The sequence below is a fragment of the Ictalurus furcatus genome, chromosome 5 (genome assembly GCF_023375685.1).
Source record: "Ictalurus furcatus strain D&B chromosome 5, Billie_1.0, whole genome shotgun sequence".
Classification (NCBI taxonomy): domain Eukaryota; kingdom Metazoa; phylum Chordata; class Actinopteri; order Siluriformes; family Ictaluridae; genus Ictalurus; species Ictalurus furcatus.
The window spans coordinates 31,165,476-31,187,607 of NC_071259.1; the positions used below are offsets into that span (position 1 = coordinate 31,165,476).

Here is a 22,132-nt window from a genome sequence, read left to right on the forward strand (position 1 = left end):
TATCTCTACACACACACACACACACACACACACACACACACACACACACAACATTCTCTCTGTCTGTTTTTTTTCCAGTCAATTAAAAGGGATCTGATCCTGACACCTAAGGGCATCTACCTGATCGGACGTGAAAAAGTCAAGAAGGGTCCGGAGAAAGGCCAGATCAAAGAAGTGCTGAAGAGAAAACTCGAAATCGGTACCATACGCTCCGTTTCACTGAGGTTAGGAAACTTCCTGTGTTTAAATACACCACGCTGACTCATTTCTGCAAAGCTTTTGCTTCTTGCCCATCAGACCAAAGCAGAGCCACCGCACATCGGTGGGCTTACGCTCAGTGTGTGAGCTTGAGGTTTTTCTTCAGTGTGTGAAAATTCTACACGAACAGAATGTGGGTAAAAAATAACCTCATCAGTGACCTCTCTCGCGCAGATGTGGTAGTGATTTTCTTTTTTTAGACGAACGTTTCCGTGAACAGAAGGTCGTTAATGCTCATGTACTTACGCGTTAACGAACTTTCAAAAACGTTTGATCTTTGATCGGAAGGATGGTCAAGTAAATAATTCACCCCGTTGATGATACAGTGTGAGGAAGAAGAAAAAAAAAACCCATCCAGACCAAAATGGAAGTCAAATCGAGGATGCGTGTCGCACTGTGTACTCACCTGACATGAATCTACAGCGCTTGGGTTAGAAAGAAATCAGCCCCAGACTCAGCCTCACTTCTTCACACCACCCTGTATGTTCTTCTTACGACCACTGGTGGTGCTGTTGCGCTCAGTTCCACAATATAATCTTATAATAGGATCTTTAAAAAGGAAACTTTATACGGATGTTTGGTGAAGTAATTTAAATATTAATTCTACACTAAATGTAGACTCAAATGAGGAAAAAATGCAGGGTTAAATCCCTCAGTGTGTGTATATATATATATATATATATATATATATATATATATATATATATATATATATATATATATGTGTGTGTGTGATTTAAGCACATCAAGAATAACGTTAAGCTACCCACGTCTCCTAGCATTATTTACACACTGCTCATGTTTTTTTTTTAATCTGCTATACCAGATTTAATCTCCATCATTTCATGAATCTTTGAGCTGTTTTATTTTTCATTGATAACCTCCATCTCTTTCCGGGAGGCTGTTTATTTGTGATCTGAATTAAGACGCGTCCACATCCACATCCACGTCTCTTATCTTTCACTGTATTTATTGATCTATTTTTTTTTCCCCTCTAGCACGAGGCAGGATGACTTTTTCATCCTGCACGAGGCTCAGTACGACAGCCTGCTGGAGTCCTTGTTTAAGACTGAGTTTCTGAGCTTGCTGTCTAAGCGCTATGAGGAGCAGACCAAGAGCAAACTCACACTGTCCTTCAGTGACAGGTATATATATACACACACACACACACACACACACACACACATAGACGCACGCACAGATCTACAGTTTCCCCCAAAATCCTCACACGAGGCTTGGTGAAGAGGTTAAAGGTGCAGTATGTAAGTTTTTGTTTATTTTTAGAGAGTTTCACTACCTCCACCATGTTGAAGATGAGCTTGTATGTTTTGGATCGTGGGCAGATCATTTCTCTGTAAATTGCCGGACAAAACGTCCTGTAAACCTCTGAGTTCATTCTGCTGCTACCATCAGGAGATACATCATCAATAATGATTAGTGATCCTGTACCAGAAGCGGCCAAGCAACCCCAAGCCATGACACTACCACCACCATGTTTCACAGATGAGCTTGTGCAGTATGTTTTGGCTCGTGAGCCTATCCTTTCTTACTGGACACCTAATAATGATACGTTTTCAAAGATACTTTAATAATGCTACGATTATAAAAACAACATGTTGACACGCACTGAATTCGGTTTACGTCGTTCCGTACTGAAAATGAGCTCCGCCCAGAGACAAAGCAGAACTGCTCAGCGCTGTACCTCTTAATCCTAAAAAGCAGCTTGGTAGCGTCGCCGTCTCACAGCTCCAGGATCCTGCGATGTCCCGTCTTTGAACTGTTTCTCTATACAGTCAAGTCGCACGAGCGGCTGGAACTCTCCCGAGTTCCTCCCTCGTTATTAACGTTATCGGATGCCTTTAATCCGAGTGTGTCATCTGTACAGGCTGGAGTTTCATGTGAAGAAGGAGGGATGGGGAGGAGGAGGGAGCCGCACGCTGATGTTTTCTAGGGGACAGGGAGAAGTGGCTCAGATCAAACCTGCAGGAAAAACTCTCAATATCAGTATAGGAGACGGACTACCCAAGACTGCAAGTGAGTGACGCAGTGTTAGACTGCTTTTGGACGGGGGTCTGTACGCGCAAAAACGCGCTAACACGGAAAAGGGTAACTGTTGAAGGTTTTATATTATATCTCGTTACAGAACCGACCAGAAAAAGCATGCAGCCCAGTCAAGGAGGGAGACGACCGGCCCCCAATAGAGGTGTGGGGTTTTTTTCGTCTTTCTATTTTTTTCTGTTTATACCACAGCGCTGTTGAATTCTTGATCGGTCCGAAGGTGTTGATTAATCTTCTATAACAGCAGTAGTGCAGCTGCAAATCACAGGCCTACTGAATATTAAAGTTCTAACATGTAAACCTTTCCATAGTTTCTATAGTTCCTTTTCTTCTCGTCTGCTTCTCTTCCTCTTCTTGTTTTTCTTCTTCTCGTCCTCTTATACTGCTCCTCCTCCTCCTCCTCCTCCTTCTTCTTCTTCTTCTTCTCGTCCACGTCTTCTACATTTTCTTCGCGTTCTCGTCTCCTTCTCATCCCTGTGTTTTCCTCCTTCGCCTCTTCCATCATCTTTCCCTTGACCTTCGTGTTTGCTTCTTGATTATTCTTTTTTCTTTTTTCTTTATCCTCCCACTTTCTCACAGGTTTGTTAATGAACGCACTCATAGTAAGAGGTCATTGTGTCTCTAGTAGCAGCTTATACCGGGATCTGTACGCCCACATAAACTGATTTAAGCATGTGGAATTGTTGCACTAGGGAAGGAGAAGGGGACAACAGGAGACGTAACTAAGTAAACAAGTAAAAAAGTGTGACGTGTCATTCTTTAATAGATATAACAGTTTAATCGCGGTGGTATAAGAGTAATACGACACTCCAAAAAAAACAACAACAATCTGCTTATGTTTTTAATTACAGGTTACCAGAACGGGGCGGCGCAGTTCCCCCGTGGGAACGCACAGCCGCAGGAGCAGACCTACTCCACACCGGATAAGTGGAACCGGCCGCCCAACGCTGCCCTTCCCAAACTGGACTCTCAGAAAGCCAAGCGAGGAACAGCAGCCCCCCACACACAAACGTCTAACCTGGACTTCCTCAACGTACCTGATCAGGGCATGTCTGGGTGAGAGTTAAACACACACACACACACACACACACACACACACACACACACACGCTTGTCTTACTGTACCTGTGAGGACCTTCTGTTGACAATAGAGGTCCCACGACACCTATTAGAAATGATTATCATTTTTTAACTTCACATTAAAAATAATAATAAAGGCTAACAACATGACCCAGATCTCAGCTTTATTAAATTCAGTTCCATTTTATTTTCCCTACACACAAACATCACTTACACTAGAAAATATAAATCAGCTCAATAAAGTTATAACTACAAGAAAATCAATACTAACAACAAAAAAAATACAACCAAGTCTCTTTCTGTTAGCTGGAGCTCTTCTGCAGAATAAAATATGCTAATTATTATTATGACCTCATAACATCATATTATATAACATCATATCATATTAACCCGCTCTATCGTGGGTTTTTTTTTTTCTTTTCAAATCTTTGAATTTTTCAACGTTTATTTCCTCCTTTCTAAGAATGCAACGGAAGAGGAGCATCAGCCAGCGTCCTCCTCCGGCCCCCAGCAGCCGGCCCAAAGCTGCGCCGCGACCGCAGGGTCCTCGATGCCGTGCGCTGTATCAGTACAACGGTCAGGACGTGGACGAGCTCAGTTTTGATGCTGGTGATGTTATAGACCTCATTAAAGAAGGTGAGTCTCGGATAAAGGGCAAAAACGATCAAATTAAATGATGTCTTACAGACGTGTGTATATACTGTCCTCTGGTGGTGAGACCATGTAGTCTCATTTAATGTCTGAGATTTTATTTGTCCGGTTACAGGGGCAAATCAATAGCATTCGCGAGATGACCATATAGCCCCATGGGGGTTTTCTACAGTTTTCCCTTTTACGCTGCTATATACTGTATGTTCAACATATTCAGTAGTTGATATAATGATATAAGATAAAATAAGATTCTTTAGAGTCATTCCACAGGCAGAGACATTTTATTTAGCAGCGATCCGGCTCTTGAATGTAGATTTGGGTGTTGCAGGACGACATGGAAGTCAAGAGGCTATCACACTTAACTAATGCTACAGGCTATTATCTACTGGATTTTCCGAGGCAGCCGAGAAGCGACAACATATAAACATCCAGCATACTGTAATCTAGCAGCTCGTTTAAGACGTACCTTTGTATAACTGTGTTTGAGGGAATATCATTAAGCAGGGTTGACGGGTTTAAAGCAAAGTTTCCAGCCCAAGTACTTCTCAAAAAATAAAAACCACACAAAAGACCACGAAACTAGCCTAGATTTTCAATGGGGATCTGAAAAGGGAGACATTTTGTTCTTTTCCTCAGACTCTCGGCTTTGGTTTCCTACACATTTCTGATGTATTCCTCTATAATCCCCCTTTCCCTCTACCAGTCTTTCCAGTATATCTTGGTTCTGTACGTTATAGAGCGGGGCATGGTGGTTTAGCAGTTAGCGCATTTGCCTCGCATCTCCAGGGTTGGCGTTTCACTTCCCGCCTCTGACCTTGTGTGAGTTGAGTTTGCATGTTCTCCCCGTGATTCGGGATTTCCTCCGGGAACTCCAGTTTCCTCCCCCAGTCCGAAGACATGCGCTGTAGGCTGATTGGCATTCCCAGATTATCTGTAGTGTGTGAAAATGTGTGTGCGCCCCACCTTGTGCCGCAAGTTTCCTGGGCTCCAGGCTCCCCCATGACCCTGCGTTGGATAAACAGTATGGAAAATGGATGGATGGATGTACATCATAGACACACTGTCTTCACTTAAGCACTGTTTTTGTGAAAATTCATGATATTTAATTCTGATTATTTGCTACTGTATAAAACAATATCTTGGCAGCCACAACGTATTAATATAAACTAGCCCAATCTGGCAACCCTGTCATTAAGTGTCCTGTTCACTCCTCCTCCTCCTCCTCCAGTGACAATGTTCATAGAGATAGCATGGGGCAGCGTGAATCCTTCCCCAATGGACCTGTATTTCTTAGTTTATTACTTGTTGCAGTTCTCATTTCTGACCACTAGGTGCAATAAGAACTCTGTGAAGCTAAGTGGGGCCGAAAGTGATTGCGCAACATCTAGCAAGGCCAGCAAATCGACCAGATATATCTGTCAAGTAGTGACACTATTTCATTTCTTTTAATTAACTATTTTAATTGAACTAATTTAATTGAGGTCTTATACATCAAGCACCACTTTTCTTTCGTTGCATCCTTCCATCTTTAATCTATTTTGTTCATTCGTTTGCTTGCTTTTGTTTTTTCAGATCCGTCAGGCTGGTGGACCGGCAGGATGCGTGGGAAAGAGGGCTTATTCCCTGGGAATTACGTGGAGAAAATCTGAGACGGTCCGAACTCTGTGGCACTGAACGACCTGTCCGTGACCTCTGACCTCTCTTTGGTGATCCAGCTTCTGAACCTGTCAGGACATGGTGTCTGGTGATGATGAAGCGAACGGCCCAGGGACACAACCATTAAACATGAATGCAGATTGTTCGCTCCTGGTCAAATGTAACATAACGATGCTCCTGGTCATCTCGTACGGAAACCAGATTAGACTTAATCTGTGAAAGAAAAAGGTGTTTTAAACTTTTCTTCTTCTTTTTTTCTTTTTTTTTTTTGGAAAATACAAATATTTCAAAAAGCACAAAGGCATTATGAAATTTTGAAAAATTTGAAGTTTTGTATTGTATGTTGTTTATATAAATTAAAGGGGGAGAGCCTGCACTGCTGCTGCACAAGCACACCAAGGCGCTGTTTTCTTTACAGAGCACACACACACACATAAACACACACACACACACACACACACACACACCAAAGCAGGAATACAGTCCCTATGGGGCGTATGCTATTTTTATAACAGTGTTTAAGTTAGATGCCTGATTATTTTTAATGTATTAATGCCTTTCCAAGTCTGAAAATGAACTAAATCAGTGGTACTAATATTTAAGTATTATTATTTTTTCTTTTTCTTTATTTTTTTTCTCCTCAAAAAATAGTGCTCACTGTAAATGTCTATGATTATGTTCAGTGGATATTCACCACACCGTTTTTACTTGACGTAATCTCAGATCGCTTTTGTACGGCAAAAAAATATTTTTTTTAAATGTAAATGATCATGAATTTTTTTTTTTTCAAATATGTCAGTAAAGTGATTTTCCCCAAACCTGCTTGATTTAATGACTCTCAGCAGACCGATATAATGATTCCCTAGCTACTTTTAAGCAACCAGCTCACTGCCATCACTGCTATATGCCTCAGCCTTGATTCTGATTGGTCAGAAGGTGTTGATTGATCTTCTATAACAGCAGCTCTGCCAGTAGTTCCAGCTGCAAATGATGTATATGTTTATATAAACATGCTTGTTCTAATACGTTAGTGTTTCTATAGTACTTACACGGGGGACTTGTACGCAGCAAGCTGTGATGTCCTGGCTCCTTTCTATCAGAGCCAGCGTTAACTTTTTCAGCAGTTTGTGCTACAGTAGCTCTTCTGTGTGATCGGATCAGACGGGCTAGCCTTCGCTCAACACGCACGTCAATGAGCCTTGGGTGTCCATGACCCTGTCACCAGTTCAACGCTTGTCCTTCCTTGGACCACTTTTCATAGGTAGTAACCCCTGCATACCGGGAACACCCCACAAGACCTGCCGTTTTGGAGATGCTCTGACCCGGTCGTCTCGCCATCGCAATCTGGACCTTGTCAAAGCCGCTCAGATCCTTACGCTCACCCATTTTTCCTTCTTCCAACACGTCAACTTTGAGAACCGACCGTTCACTCGTTGCCTGATATACCGCTTGAGAGGTGCCACTGCAACGAGATAATCAGTGTAATTCACCGCACTTGTCAGTGGTTTTAATGTCATGGCTGATCATTGTAGTATACTACTGTATATATTCCTTAAAAAAAAAAAAATTAAAATGAATTCGCACCTACTTAAAATAGTTTCAGCGTTTCTGAGTATTTTTTTTAAATTTTCATTTTATTTAACTTGTTAAAATGCTCTTGCAACCTTAGTTTTAGTTTCCATGAACTATAATTATCTTGTCGCAGCCGTACTTAATGGCAGATTACAGGTTTGTAGGACAGGTCCTGCAGGAACTCTCTGCATCAAGCCGCATTCTTTGACAGGTGAGTAATATCTGAGAATGAAGAGTGGTGTGAAAGAGGGATTCAGTAAAACCTAATCCGAGAGAGAGAAAGAGAACACGCAGGTGTATGTCCTACCTGCTGTAATTTTTAATAAATTAAATACGTGACATGTACTGTACTTCATGAACTGGATTTCCAAATGCTCAGGAAAGTGTAGATGTGCAGATTTGCTGTTTTGGAGAACGGCCACGAGATTAAAGGAACATTTCGCTCTGAAAAATGCCCTTTAGGTGTTTACACTTGATTGTTTTGCGGGTGGGTGATGGGGAGCGGAAATGACACACATTATAAAAGTGTAAGGGGAAATGCAGCGAAGACACGTCTAACACTTCGGGAGATCTGAGACACATTTTAGCCACGTTTTGGAACAGTGACTCGGCATCGAGTCGGGCCTCATCACACCACCCTGTAGCTGATTATTTCCCTATATCAGCGTACCAACTCGTGTTTTATTCATTTCTTTACATCACTTGCTTTGCACACTTTCAAGATAACTGCCCTGCTGAAAAAAAAAAAACAAACAATAGAAACCGTCACAGAAATTCTAATGGCTTCCATCCATCCATCTTCTATAACCACTTATCCTTTTCAGGGTCACGGGGAAACCTGGAGCCTATCCCAGGGAGCATCAGGCACAAGGCGGGGTACACACTGGACAGGGTGCCAATTCATCGCAGGGCACAATCACATACACACTCACACACCCATTCGTACACTACGGACACTTTAGACACGCCAATCAGCCTACCATGCATGTCTTTGGACTGGGGGAGGAAACCGGAGTACCCGGAGGAAACCCCCGCAGCACGGGGAGAACATGCAAACTCCGCACACACAGGGCCACGGTGGGAATCGAACCCCCGACCCTGGAGGTGTGAGGCGAACGTGCTACTAATGGTTTCCACTACAAATATATTACAAACCATCTGCTGTTAACCATTAAAACCATTATCAAACGTCTCCATTACGTAGTAGGACGTAATACTAAAGACGTAGGTCCTTAATGGTATCCATTAGACATAACATGCCACCAAGAGAAGGCAACAAATCACCAGTAGACACCAACAGGGACCATTAAAGCAGTGGTCACCAACCCTCTTCCTTGAGATCTACCTTCCTGCAGGTTTCATCTCCAACTGAAATCTAACACACCTGTTTTAGCTGATCAAGAACTTCTTAAGGCGACGATTAGATGGTCAGGTGTGGTTGGAGTTAAAGCCTTCAGGAAGGTAGATCTCCAGGAACAGGGTGCAGGGTGACCAGTGCATTATAGTTTCCATTAAAACCAGTACAATTCCCATTAAAGCCATTACAAATTCGATGAGGGTTTCTATTGTTTGGTTTTTGTTTTCGTTTTCGTTTTCAGCAGGGATGCCAAGTATGAATGTAAATATGTGGGGAAATAAACCTTTGTGTTTTCATTTTGACGACACAAGTTGCAGGAAAAAAAACAACAACAACAACAAAAAAAACAACCCTAAAAACAATATCAAATAAAATATGAAAATGAAGAAAGCTGTAAAAACGTGTTAATGCATGTAAACATTATTTGATATAAACCTTTCTTGAGTTTATTTCTATCTTTTGTACTGAATTCTTTCTTTCTCTCTCTCTCTCTTTCTTAATTTACCCCCTGGCTGTATTTGTAAAACATTGTTGTTGTTGTTGTTTTAAAAAAAAAAGAATAAATAAATAAAACCATTAAAAAACGTTCCCTCACCAAAATGGCGCCGCCTATCACACGCTACGCTGCCTCGACACTCGTGCGCATGCGCGTTGCGCTAATAGCTTGTCAGTCAATGAGCGTCGCTAATGCTGTCTCTTACCTGTGCGTCCAGGTAATTTATCTGGCCGACAGGTGCGCGGTGAAGGCCGCAGGTTTGCAGTTTAGACTTCACCCCGAGTCAGTGAGTCAGTTGTGGTTATGTTTATAAGAAAACAAAACAAAAAAAAACAAACACACGTTTTTTAAGGCAACACGGCGATGTACGTAGTGTCATGTAGCTTGTGGTGTCCTGACAGGTTTTACCTGTACCTCAGTACCAGGAATGCGCGCGCTCAGTCGGTTTCACCTGAGACCCGCTTAACAGGATTGGGGTCATTTTTTTTAAAAAACCAATGTGTCTCTTTTCACCTTAACATTAAGCTACCTGAAACACACACACACACACACACACACATATCTAATGATGGTGATGGACACGTTCCTGAGAGGTAAGAGGCTGTGAATCTTCATCTTGATTGAGATTATCACTTTCAAGGCTTTCTCAGATTAGCATTAGGATAGAACACTTTAGTAGCCTACTAAAAGATATGGTCACTGGTCTGTCATTATAATAATCTCACCTTTATTCATTTGAATATTCATACCTTCATTAGTGTTAGCCGCATGAATGAATGGAGTCAATGTTGGAGTTTTCCAGAGGATTCCATGAAGAACAAGGTGGAGGGGAATAATAATAATCATTTCAGACAAATTAAAGAGAAGTGCACGAGGAGAAAGTGTATGAAATTTAGAAATGCACTATGACACAATGTGAATCCGAACTGTAACGTCAGATAAAATACAAACTGCTTCTGTCACAGAACTCAGATGTGCAGGTTATAGTCATGTATTTCATACTGCATGTTCCACGTATGCGCTGTACGTTGTCTTGTCTGCGATGAACAATGCACGAAGCGGTCCAGAGACGATTTCCGAGCTGAGATGAAAACTGTAAACGCTTTTTGAGTACACGTGAGCGTGCATGATGACGCCATGTGGACGCTGATGGTGTGCTTACGGACGTTATGTAATGATCTGGCCTCGTTCTTCACGTGCAAACGACGTAAGTGTCGTAAAATACGAGCCAAAAAATGGTACAAGTCCGGGAAATCCGTGTAAGGTGTTTGGTGCGTCCTAGTTTATGTTGAGTTAATTCTGGGAAACGATGCAAGTTATGAAATCGTTCTCCGTTCTCATTGGACGGTTTTAGTTTAGTTTACCGATGACGGCGTCTTGACTCCGAGTCGATTCATCTGACTCGTTAAAAATAAACAAGAAGAAGAAGAAAAGGTTGTGATTTATCTCATTTGATAATGAGATAAATTAGAATAGGATTCCCCCTCTCTCTCTCTCTCCCGCTCACTCTCGCGTACATCCACCCACCCTCTCTCTTTCTCTTGCTCTCTTTCTCTCTCTCTCTCTCTCTCTCTCTCTCTCTCTTCATGATTATATCAGTGTATGAAAAAAGAGGGACATGCATAAAAAATAATGAATTAACAACAACCACATTGTTCATAATAATCTCTCTCGCTCTCTTACACACACACACACACACACACACACACACACACACACACAGAGTCTCACTTTGTTTCTCTGTGTCTCTCTGTCAGGCATCCTGTCCGACGAGAAAATGGCAGGTGTGTTTTCTTACGAGAGTTCTGAAGTGGACTGGTGTGAGGACAACTACAAGCACTCTGAGAATGTTGTTGAGTACTTCAACACGGTGAGACACACACACACATGCACACACGCCCACAGAGGAATGCACACTGCCACAAAGTCTGATCATAAATGGATTTATTAGAATGAGAGTGACTTTTAGTTGTTGGCATCAGAAATCCTTTGATATCTTAACATCATATCTTAAACACAGACCTGCATTGAGATTTCATTTGCTTCTGTATAAGCAAGATCTATTTACTGCACTACAAACACACACACACACACACACTTGTCGTCAGTTTGGAACCGGGCCAAGTTGCTGTCTGACTGGTTACACGGTTGGATTTCCATGTGGTGTCATGGACAAATTCCTAACCGCACCCTGATCCCTACACCATCTCGCTCAGTTTGAATAAGTGATCTCTTTTGATGAAAAAGGTGTGAGAGCGTGCAGCAGGGGGAGCGAGAGGGAGAAGGTGCAGGAGGAGGGAGCGAGAGGGAGAAAGAGAAGGGAGTGAGAGGGAGAAGGAGCAGGGAGCAGGAGGGAGTGAGAGGGAGAAGGAGGAGGGAGCGAGAAGGAGCAGGAGGAGAGAGGGAGAAGGAGCAGGAGGAGAGAGGGAGAAGGAGCAGGAGCAGGGAGCAAGAAGGAGCAGGGAGAAGGAGGAGGGAGCGAGAAGGAGCAGGAGGAGAGAGGGAGTGAGAGGGAGAAGGAGGAGAGAGGGAGAAGGAGCAGGGAGCAGGAGGAGAGAGGGAGAAGGAGCAGGAGCAGGGAGCGAGAAGGAGCAGGGAGCAGGAGGAGAGAGGGAGAAGGAGGAGGGAGCGAGAAGGAGCAGGAGGAGAGAGGGAGCAGGAGGGAGTGAGAGGGAGAAGGAGGAGGGAGCAAGAAGGAGCAGGAGGAAAGAGGGAGCAGGAGGGAGTGAGAGGGAGAAGGAGGAAGAAGCGAGAAGGAGCAGGAGGAGGGAGCGAGAAGGAGCAGGAAGAGGGAGAAGGCGCAGGAGGAGGGAGTGAGAGGGAGAAGGAGGAGGGAGCAAGAAGGAGCAGGAGGAGAGAGGGAGAAGGAGCAGGGAGCGAGAAGGAGCAGGAGGAGAGAGGGAGAAGGAGCAGGGAGCGAGAAGGAGCAGGAGGAGGGAGCGAGAGGGAGAAAGAAGAGGGAGAAGGCGCAGGGAGCAGGAGGAGAGAGGGAGAAGGAGCAGGGAGCGAGAGGGAGAAGGAAGAGGGAGAAGGAACAGGAGGAGGGAGCGAGAGGGAGCAGGAAGAGGGAGAAGGCGCAGGAGGAGAGAGGGAGAAGGAGCAGGAAGAGGGAGAAGGAGCAGGAGGAGGGAGCGAGAAGGAGCAGGAAGAGGGAGAAGGAGCAGGAGGAGGGAGGGAGAAGGAGCAGGAAGAGGGAGAAGGAACAGGAGGAGGGAGCGAGAGGGAGAAGGAGGAGGGAGCGAGAAGGAGCAGGAAGAGGGAGAAGGAACAGGAGGAGGGAGCGAGAGGGAGAAGGAGGAGGGAGCGAGAAGGAGCAGGAAGAGGGAGAAGGCGCAGGAGGAGGGAGTGAGAGGGAGAAGGAGGAGGGAGCAGGAGGAGAGAGGGAGAAGGAGCAGGGAGCGAGAAGGAGCAGGAGGAGAGAGGGAGAAGGAGCAGGGAGCGAGAGGGAGAAGGAGGAGGGAGCAGGAGGAAAGAGGGAGAAGGAGGAGGGAGCGAGAGGGAGAAGGAAGAGGGAGAAGGCGCAGGAGGAGGGAGCGAGAGGGAGAAGGAGAATGGAGCGAGAGTGCAGGTACAAGAGGAGGGAGCAGGAAGGAGTGAGAGGGAGAATGGGGAGGGAGAAAGAAGATCTAGGAGGAGGGAGGGAGTGCATGAAAGACGGAGTGAGAAGGAAGAGGGGACAAGTGGGAGCACTTGTTTTTATCTACCTATCCCTTCTTTTTGTTTTTGTCTGTTTGTTCAGTCTTCTCTTTCTTCATCTTGTCTCTCTATCTGTCTGCTCTTGTTGCAGATGAGCAGCTTCATCTTCTTCGTGGTGGCTCCTATAATGCTCTACCTGCTGCACCCGTATGCTAAGGAGAGAAACCTGGCTGTGCACCTGGTGTGGCTCATGATGATCTTTGTGGGTGAGTGTCCTCACCTTTCTCACTATCTCCCCCTGTCCCCCTGTCCCCCTGTCCCCATGACCACATCCCACTTTATTAGTCATTCACACGCAGACCAAGCTGCCATCTGGGGCATGTTACACAGAGACCTGAGCCGTGTTCTCATTTACTCCATCACCTAGGCAACTAGTGACGAATACTACAATAACTCACCTACAGTAACTCATCCTAAAAATAAAATGACCACTAAATAAAGTTCACTAGTAACCAGTCAGCACAATTTCAGCTGATTTTCGGTGTTTTAACGGAAGACGGGTATGTTTAAGAATCGCTGAAGAGGGTCCTTGGGTTTGGGAAGAAATGGACATTTTTAGGAGTATAAAACCCACATGGATGCCTGGTTCGATCCTGAGCTCCTCTTTATTTTTTCCGGAGAACGAGAAGAACAAGGAAACCCGGAGGAAACCCGCTCGGAAACAGTTAATTTGGCAGTTTACTGTCTATGTGGAGTTTAGCAAAATGACTGTTTCCGAGCGGGTTTCCTCCAGGTTCTCCGGGTTCTTCCCGTTCTCCGGAAAAACAAACAAACGTGCAAGGCAGACCGGTTATGCTAAATTTCCCCGTAGATGTGAATGCGAATGTATGTATGTATGTATGTGTGTGTGTGTGTGAGTGGATGGTGGCCTTTGGTGGAAATCCAGGGTGCATTCCTGCGTCATGGTTTCCCAGCATTCCTGGGAAAGACTCCGGATCCACTGCATCCCTGAGCAGGATAAAGCATCCCGTTTTAAGGAATTTCTGAAGATATTAGGTTTGGGAAGTGAAGTGGTTCATTCCAATCCCCTATGCTCTCTTCAAAATAATGCCGGAGTAAAAGAGCAACAAGCACCTAAAAGTCAGCGATCGCTTGTGTGTAGCGTAATGTTTGGTGCTTATGGACCGTGTGTGTACAGTATAGGATGGAGCTCTAAAGGTATTATTTACCAGCTTAAATAAATACATCATAAAGTAGTTTAGTGAATCTCTCTCTCTCTCTCTCTCTCTCTCTCTCTCTCTCTCTCTCAGGTCTGTTCTCCATGTACTTCCACATGACCCTGAGCTTCATGGGGCAGATGCTGGACGAGCTCTCCATCCTCTGGGTTTTGGCCGTCGGCTACTCTCTCTGGTTTCCACGCAAACATTTTCCTCACTTTGTTAAAGACAGGTAAATATCCGACACACAGACGCAACACCTTTTCTATACATAAACAAAAAAAAACAAGTCCTACAAGATAGCAGTCTGTGTTTTAAATATAAATATATATATATATAAATAAATCAAACTGCAACCATATTATCATCACTTTTAATCTGAAGCTCAAGCAGGCTGTTGTAGATGTTTTCGAGGTGAAAACGTCGGCACGTCGGACACCGAGCATGTTCTGGCCCATGGTGTTGGGGGAGGGGGAAAGCATAGTGGGCGGGGTTAGGATGCAAAAAAAACAACTAAAATGTAATTATTAGTAAATATTAATGGAAGGCACTGCATAAGAGTCGACTCTTTTAGCCATTTATTTCCCTAAACAGGACGAGGATAAATTTATGCGTGACGTTTACGCGAGCAGTTCACATAAGAGTCGGATCAAAGAGTCGACTCGTTTGCGAATCACACGTCGCCGTTGCGTGTTCAATCGTTTACTTCTATCGCTAATTCTGTTTTCTGTAATAGCGTTTTCTGTAGCGATCCTGATTTTTCAAGCATAGCCAACCATCAGTAGGGGATTATTTCAAACGCCGGCGTGAGTTTTTGAAACAGCAACTAAACATTAGAGCTGGATTACGTACGTTTCAGTCAGTGTGTGCTTCACACGCCTCGTCGTAAATCAGTCAGGCGGACTTGATATGATGACGGTAACAGAGATTAATAATAAAAGGCTCGGGTAATGAGTAATAACAAAGAAGGTTTAAGTCAAACCGTAACTGTGAGGTGAAAGGGAACACACCTACACACACACACACACACACACACACACACACACACACACACGTTCTGAGAAAGAATCCGTGTCAAAGTTTTAAAGGTTTCCCTTTTGCACACAATTGTGGACGATCAACCAAAATATTTTATTGTCTGGAAAAGCGAATGTTTGGCACTACGTGGATGATGTAGCTGACGTGTAGCTGACGTGTAGCTGACGTCTGTCACCCAAAATAGTTTCTTTTTTTTTTCTTCAGACCGTCCAGTTCGGACTGAATGTCTGAAACTACGAGTGAAAAATGCTTCTATCCTGCCTTCTTTTCTAATTTCATACCTTTTCCTTTCATTCATTACAAATTATATCATCCGCAACAGCTTGAGTGCAAAGTATAACGTTAGAAACGTTTACATGAATTTCTGAACATCTCAGTATTTCATACATCTCCGTTTTGCTTTAATGACGGCGTGCATTTGAACTGGCGCAGACTCCTAAAACCTGACGAGCTAGCCCCGAGCTAGCCCCGAGCTAGCCCCAAGCTAGCCCCAATCCACTGGAGTCTCGTCTGAACATGTGCTTCGGCGAAGGAGACGAGACCCGAGGAAAATCTGAGCTTCTGTTCAAAGGAGTTAGCATGTTCAATCGCACAAATTTGCGTGCGATTTGATTGTGACCTCGAAGTAGTGAAGAGTATTGAACGTTAAAGATATCGAACGTTTTCCTTTCTTTTCCAGGTTTAAAATGGGGGAAAAAATCCTAGATTTTGGTCTCAGACATTTATTTATTTATTTATTTATTTATTTATTTATTTATTTTACTCCACAGACAGGGATGCATAGTTATACGTAAAATAAGCAACAATTTGACGATTAGTACTACAGAGGTTATTATTTTCTATATATCTCAGTGTTTTATTCCTCTTATACCACAGTTCTTCAGTGATGATGATGATGATGATGATGTGGTTTAGGACACAGTGGGGATTCCTGTCGTCTAGAAACACGAACAAAACTTCGTCATGTAGCTGAACGCTGGGACATTGCGGTGGCGGCCATCTTGGAAAACCAGAATCACTTTTCTCTTTAGCGCAGTTTGGTATCGTTCTGCTTCTCGAAGTTCAGAGGCGTAATTATATATGTATATAGCAGAAAACATTCATAGACGTTAACGTTACATTAATAAATAATAAAAAAAAAAAACATCAACACTTCTTAAAATAAACATTGTTTATTTAACTCTTTTTTTTCTTTTTTTTTTTCTTTTTTTCCCAGAGGCCAAAAAATAGAATTTCCTCTTGTTTCGGGCGTGCACATGTTCAGCATTGAATTTATTTGTGATGTCAGACTCCACGGTAGTGGTTAAAGGCTTATATGAAAGTAGACATTCGGGACTGTAAGAATTTGCAGTTGTTTGTAAGTATTTGTTTATTTTTTTTACAACTTAGCCTGCTAGGTTTAAATGTTATCATTTTATTGTGGCAGCTGTACACAGTCCGTTTTTATCTCTGTACCGGTGGTATTGTGGAGAGGTGTGAATTGTTTGTCCAGCAGGGGGCTCCCTCCTCTGCTTTTCCTATTGCCCTGCTCACTAGCAGCTAAACACAGTCTCACTATACTCTACACACATAAACCCAACAGCGTCCTGACTAATCTTACCGTGATGTTCTCAAAAGACCGAAACGAACATTCCCAGTAATCAGAGGCGGGCTCGTCATATTGTGTTAATAAAAATATATATATACTGCAAAGCTGTAACCTTAAGATTTCCGACCCAGGAAGGTCTTCAGGATAGTGCAGGAATGACTGTTTATAGCTGCTGTAACTTAGCTGAAAACCTACGTTTTTACGTAGAGGTTCCGCCTTTAAATGTATCGATAAACGGATAAAAAATACGATGTGTTCTTTATTAAGTAAAAGACTGTAACGAGTATCAGATAGCTGTGGTAAAAGAGGAATAAAGCCGTTTGGGACGGGAAAGGATCACAGTCAAATTCAGCATGGTAGGAGGAACTCTGCTTCATCACACCACCCAATCGTTGCTTATTTTCCTCAGACAGCACAACACTGAAGCGTTATATTAGTCACGTATCAGCTTTTGGATCTCTTAGTTGTAACATTTCCTTCTTGAAGTGGCTAATGTAGCGAACACATTTATAGTCTTCATGTTATAAACCCGTGGAGACCCAAGTAATGAAGACGCACATCTGGATAAACTGGTGGCCGTAAACGTCTGTAATACGTCGGTCACGTGTTAAGCTAAAGAAGCAACTTTCCGATACCAGCTCGTCTCGACTTAAGAATAAAAATCATTGTTCTTTAGAGTTAACCTCAAAAGTCCTTTGTGTTGTATGTACCCCCCCCACTCTGTTTTTGCAGGACCTCGTTCTCTCGCATGGTCATGGTGAGCACAGTCATTACCACTCTGTTGTCGTTTGTCAAGCCCACTGTCAACGCCTACGCCCTCAACTTCTTCGCCCTGCACATCCTCTACTCTGTGTGTGTGCAGCTGAAGAGGTACGCCGGCAGCCCTCACATCTTCCTTCTTCTTGTACTGCATTGCTGCTGAATTCTCAAATCCGATCGGTCGAATATTGAACAGATTTTTTTTTTTTTGCTATTTCCTTGCTGGAAAAAAAACCCCCAATAGAAACCCTCCATAGAATTTGTAATGGTTTTAATGGAAACTTTAATGGTCCCTGTGAGTCTCTGCTATTAATTTGTTGCATTCTATTGGTGGCATGTTATGTCTAGTGGATACCATTAAGGTAATGGTTTTACATCTAGTGGATACCATTAAGGTAACCGGTAATGGTTTTAGTGGTTAGCTAATGGTTTGTAATATGAGATGTAGTAGAAACCATTAGAATTTCTATGGTGGTTTCTACTGGGTCTAAGTGTATGATTCCCTGTCCATAAAACCACATACATATACCAACATAAAATGTTACTAGAGATGTCTCTAAATCCGCAAAAGTTACACACTGCCGCTTTAATAATGAGTGTTGCTATATATTAATTGGTTATTTAGTGTACGGTGTGTTCAACATGCACAATACAATAAAATAAGAACATCCGTGTCGAAAGAAACAATCGGAACGTCTAGCCTAGTCGTGTTTTGCAATTTAATATGATCGTATCGATACAAATGTTACACAGTTACTGTGATGTGAACATTGAATATCAGGATATACATGGATTTTTATTTATTTATTTATTTATTTATTGTTAATTTGCCGTGTCGTTTCTGTTTCGCAGCTGTACGGACCAGCGGGTGCTGCGTTTGGCGCGCGCCTCCATCGGCCTGTGGGTGCTCGCCATCTCCTGCTGGATCAGCGACCGTTTCGGCTGCAGCTTCTGGCAAAAACTCAACTTCTGCTACCTGCACGGCATCTGGTACGAGCTGCTACTACCGCACGCGGATTTACGCCTTACTCTCGACCGCTGTACTGTACTGCTAAACAAAAACATGCTTACTAATACGAGCGAGTGAAGAGAATTGGGTCATAAAACTCTTTGCACGTACAGTAACACCACTTTAACCTTCCCCATGGTTGACTCTTTCAGTACTTTACCAGCTCGAGTGAAGTTCCTTATACGTCTGAGCGCACAGGGATTCAAGATTTTAAAATACAGCATTAAAACCTATTGTTATTGCTAATAATCTTATTATTATTATTCTCCTTATCTCCCTAAAGTGCCCAATAACGCAAGATCTGAAGGGTAAAAAGTTTTGAAATTTGGTGCATTGCTACTACAGACCATGAGTAACTCCCACAACACATGAGCCCATAGGTGGCACTACAGGCCACGCCCAAAGTGTACGTGATTTTCCCTCCACCCCATAAGTCCAAAATGTCTGAAAATTTGTTATTAGATGCCTGGGGAACAAAAAAAGACACTGGGAACCATAAAGTCCGCCATGATCGATTTTCCAGTACAAAACTACAAAAATCTTCTCATGAACCGTAGGTCCGATTGACTTGAACTGTGGTACGTCTGTGTGGGATACATGTCTTTCTATAGGGTGCTAAACATTAAGGAATCAAGTAAAACTTGGCCGAACTTTTTACATATTGGTGAATTGACAACTGTTGTACATATTTCTTGTGTCCATAATTCATATTAATATTAATCTATGGACTTGATCTGTGCCATACACGAAGAGGACACTACGGTATGTTACCATGTGCGATGCAAACGTCATATATCTCCAAAAACAATGCCATTAAAATGAATATTAGTTTTGATAATGTGTTACATTATGTTTAACAATATCTTTATCGTCCGCTAGATGGCGCTGTTTGTCGTTACTCCAGCCAAAGTACACATCATTCAGATTAATCTTACAGCAGCAGGAATGAATTCAAAATAACGTTAAAGTAGCACTGTATCCGCACGTGGTAAATAATTCTCCATACGTGGGCTTCATTTCTCCACCAGTTTTGAAATGGTCCGCAATCTTGAGGAGGAATCCGCCATTGCTGCTTGCGGCAATATTTTTTTGTTTGTTTTTCTTTCATTTTTGGCTACTGGCGGTTAAAAGGTTTCATCAAACGACAAAAAAACATAAGCTTGTACATAGGGCAAACAGGTCAATTACATTATTCAGCTTTTTTTTTTTTTTTTTAATAAAAAATCATTGTGATAGCCAGAGTTAGTCACAAAGGCGTGCAGAAAAGAAACGTTTTGGGAGAATTATGTCAGTTTATATTTAAATTCTTGAACTGAAAAATGTTTTGTTGTTGTTGTTCAATTGGTTATTTTTACCATAATTTGCCTTGTAATGCACTGTGACAAAATTGTGTGGGGAAAATAATGAAATGTTTCCGTGTGAACAGTAGAGGGTGCAAATGCACACTTTATATCCACTATGGATTAAAAAAATAATAATAAAACCTAACAAACAATGCATTTGGATGCTAAACAAAGAAAACCAAACACAAACGGCTCCAAAACAGAAACCAGGCTATTCTGTTCATCAGAATCCAAATGAACATAGCAGTCCCTCCAGGACTTCACCATTTTACCATCGCAGATATGAACACAAAATCAAGGAAACGCCACGATATTTGGAGGAGGTTGTACTTTTTCCATGAATTACCGCGGATTTTCCGCAGATTTGGGCCAAGACGCGTCATGTGATGTCATGACAAAGCGCACAATGGTCTCATTTACCAACAAACATCACCGTGCAAAATAATTTTGTCCAATTGCAGTTTCGCCGAATTCAAGTAGTTTTCCGGCAAAAAAAAAAGCACAAAACCCTCCGCGAGTTGCATCGCAAATTTAGAAAAAAGCCGCAGCAAAATCGAGCGTTTTTGGTCGCAACGACTACAAAAAAAAAAGCGCCCCTAAATCCTGTACGGACTGACTACATAAGGAACAAAAAAAAGTTGACCATTTTCGTCCAACAGAACACCTCGAAGTGTTTCATTTAGTGTTTCATACCACAGTAATTTGTCCTGTTCTCACTTACGTTATAGTGGCTGTAAACAATCTGACCCACTCAGCCCCTCCGTTTTCTCTTTTTTGAAGTTAATAAAACAAACAAAAAAAAACCCAACAAACAGCCGTTGGTCACGTTATCGAGAAAACGTCTTTGCCCTGAAGGCGGCGCTTCACCTCTGTTACAAAGCGCTGATACTGGAGACTCCTTCCATAAATGTTAGATAAACATTTCTTCGCAGAAAACGTATACGTTTTTTTCTTTGTCGATGCGGTGACTAACGCGTCCACCTCCCTGTCCTGTGTCTGTTTGTGTTTTTGGGACTGAAGGCACATCCTGATCGTGGTCGCGACGGCGTACGCCAGCACGCTAATCGCCTACATCGACGCCAACATGGAGATCCCCTACTCTCACCCCGACCTGCAGTATTGGCCTCGCGATAACTGGGCTCTCGGGCTGCCCTACATCGTCCTCAAGGCCATGCCCAAGACGCGGAAAAGTTGCTAGCTGAGACACGCGAATAAGAAGAAAAGGACAGTGATGGTTTGTGGAGAATGAAGTGTGTGTGTGTGTGTGTGTGTGTGTGTGTGTGTGTGTGTGTGTGAAATGCTAAATGTATTGTGCATTTGAATACATGCCATTCTGAAGCGTCTTCCTCAAGAAGACGAGATGAAGTTTACTCAAACACAGCCAGAGCGTGATGCGAAGTTAAATGAGTTTTCTTCAGACTAATGTGGGTGTCCACATATATATATATATATATATATATATATATATATATATATATATATAGATAGATAGATAGATAGATAGATATAGATATATACTGGTGTCAAATGTGATACTCCACGTGACATAAATCTACTCAGGAACCAACTTGGTTTGCGTCTACGCGAAGTTTAAATGTGTGTGTATATATGTATAAAATAAAAATAAAATATTCAGCATAGTACGTACAGTTTTAAGAAGAAAAAAAATGCCCTACCGGACAAAAGTCCTTCGTCAGTCGAGCTTTAAAACTCATAAACGTTTTAAGGTGTGACGTTAATTTTCTGGGTTGATGGAGTCTCACTTCTTCATTTCTAACCGAGCTGTCGTTAAATGCGACGTCCATCGCGGCAGAAGTGTCCTCCCACTGAAGAGGAAATGATCCGCTGATCGTCTCCTGGAGTTTTATTTTTCATTTTTTTCATTTTTTTTTTTTTTAATGTGTGGAATTGTTGATACGGTAAAGTTTTATATAAGGAGATGTTTAGGATTTGTCGAAGGACTTGAATAAACTTGAATAAAGAAAAGTGTACCTCAGCTGGTGAGTTCATAGCTCTGATCTAACGTACGTGAGAACTTGTTTCGTGGACGTTCCTTAACGTTAAACGTAGCTAGAAACGGATTGTAAAATAAATAAATAAATTTTAAAAAAACGCAACGTGGTGGTCTTGGATAAAAGGTTTCATTTTTGGCAGATTTCTGAGGCGTAAGAGGAATAAAACGCAGAGAAATAATCGGCTCTGGGGCGGTATGACGGGTGGTTTACTTCACTCCTGACAAGCGCATAGGTTTTAATCGCTTGAAATATTAATAAACAACTAAAACAAATTCATTGTTGAGGGTTGATTTATAAACAAACAAATAAAGTCGGTCATATTCTTAAAGAATAAACCACTGAGATTTATTCATATTTTTTACTCTATTTTGGTATTTTGTCTTGTAACTATGTAAAAAA

General features: G+C 42.5%; 2 protein-coding genes and 1 long non-coding RNA gene across 3 annotated transcripts in view; 2 read left to right on the forward strand and 1 right to left on the reverse strand.

Annotated features, from left to right (window-relative positions):
- The window catches only part of myo1f (myosin IF), a 35,545-nt gene extending 28,772 nt beyond the window's left edge, over positions 1-6,773 (forward strand). The window contains exons 22-28 of the mRNA XM_053625765.1: positions 79-224; positions 1,257-1,403; positions 2,144-2,292; positions 2,402-2,461; positions 3,168-3,372; positions 3,860-4,032; positions 5,620-6,773. Coding sequence (XP_053481740.1) covers positions 79-224; positions 1,257-1,403; positions 2,144-2,292; positions 2,402-2,461; positions 3,168-3,372; positions 3,860-4,032; positions 5,620-5,696 — 957 coding nt within the window. The 3' untranslated portion in view covers positions 5,697-6,773. The remainder of the gene's footprint in view (positions 1-78; positions 225-1,256; positions 1,404-2,143; positions 2,293-2,401; positions 2,462-3,167; positions 3,373-3,859; positions 4,033-5,619) is intronic.
- LOC128608220 (uncharacterized) lies at positions 5,846-9,518 on the reverse strand. Its single transcript, XR_008386019.1, has 3 exons — positions 9,334-9,518; positions 6,753-7,165; positions 5,846-5,916 (listed from the first exon to the last, which is right to left on the reverse strand). It is a non-coding gene; the product is annotated as an uncharacterized LOC128608220 (long non-coding RNA).
- A 134-nt stretch (positions 9,519-9,652) lies between these two features.
- On the forward strand, positions 9,653-21,141 carry acer1 (alkaline ceramidase 1). The gene is made up of 7 exons (XM_053625794.1): positions 9,653-9,721; positions 10,886-10,998; positions 12,916-13,030; positions 14,075-14,213; positions 17,340-17,477; positions 18,219-18,356; positions 20,739-21,141. Exons 1-7 carry the CDS (start codon positions 9,694-9,696, stop codon positions 20,914-20,916), a joined length of 849 nt encoding a protein of 282 aa, XP_053481769.1. The 5' UTR covers positions 9,653-9,693; the 3' UTR covers positions 20,917-21,141.
- Positions 21,142-22,132: the final 991 nt, after the last annotated feature.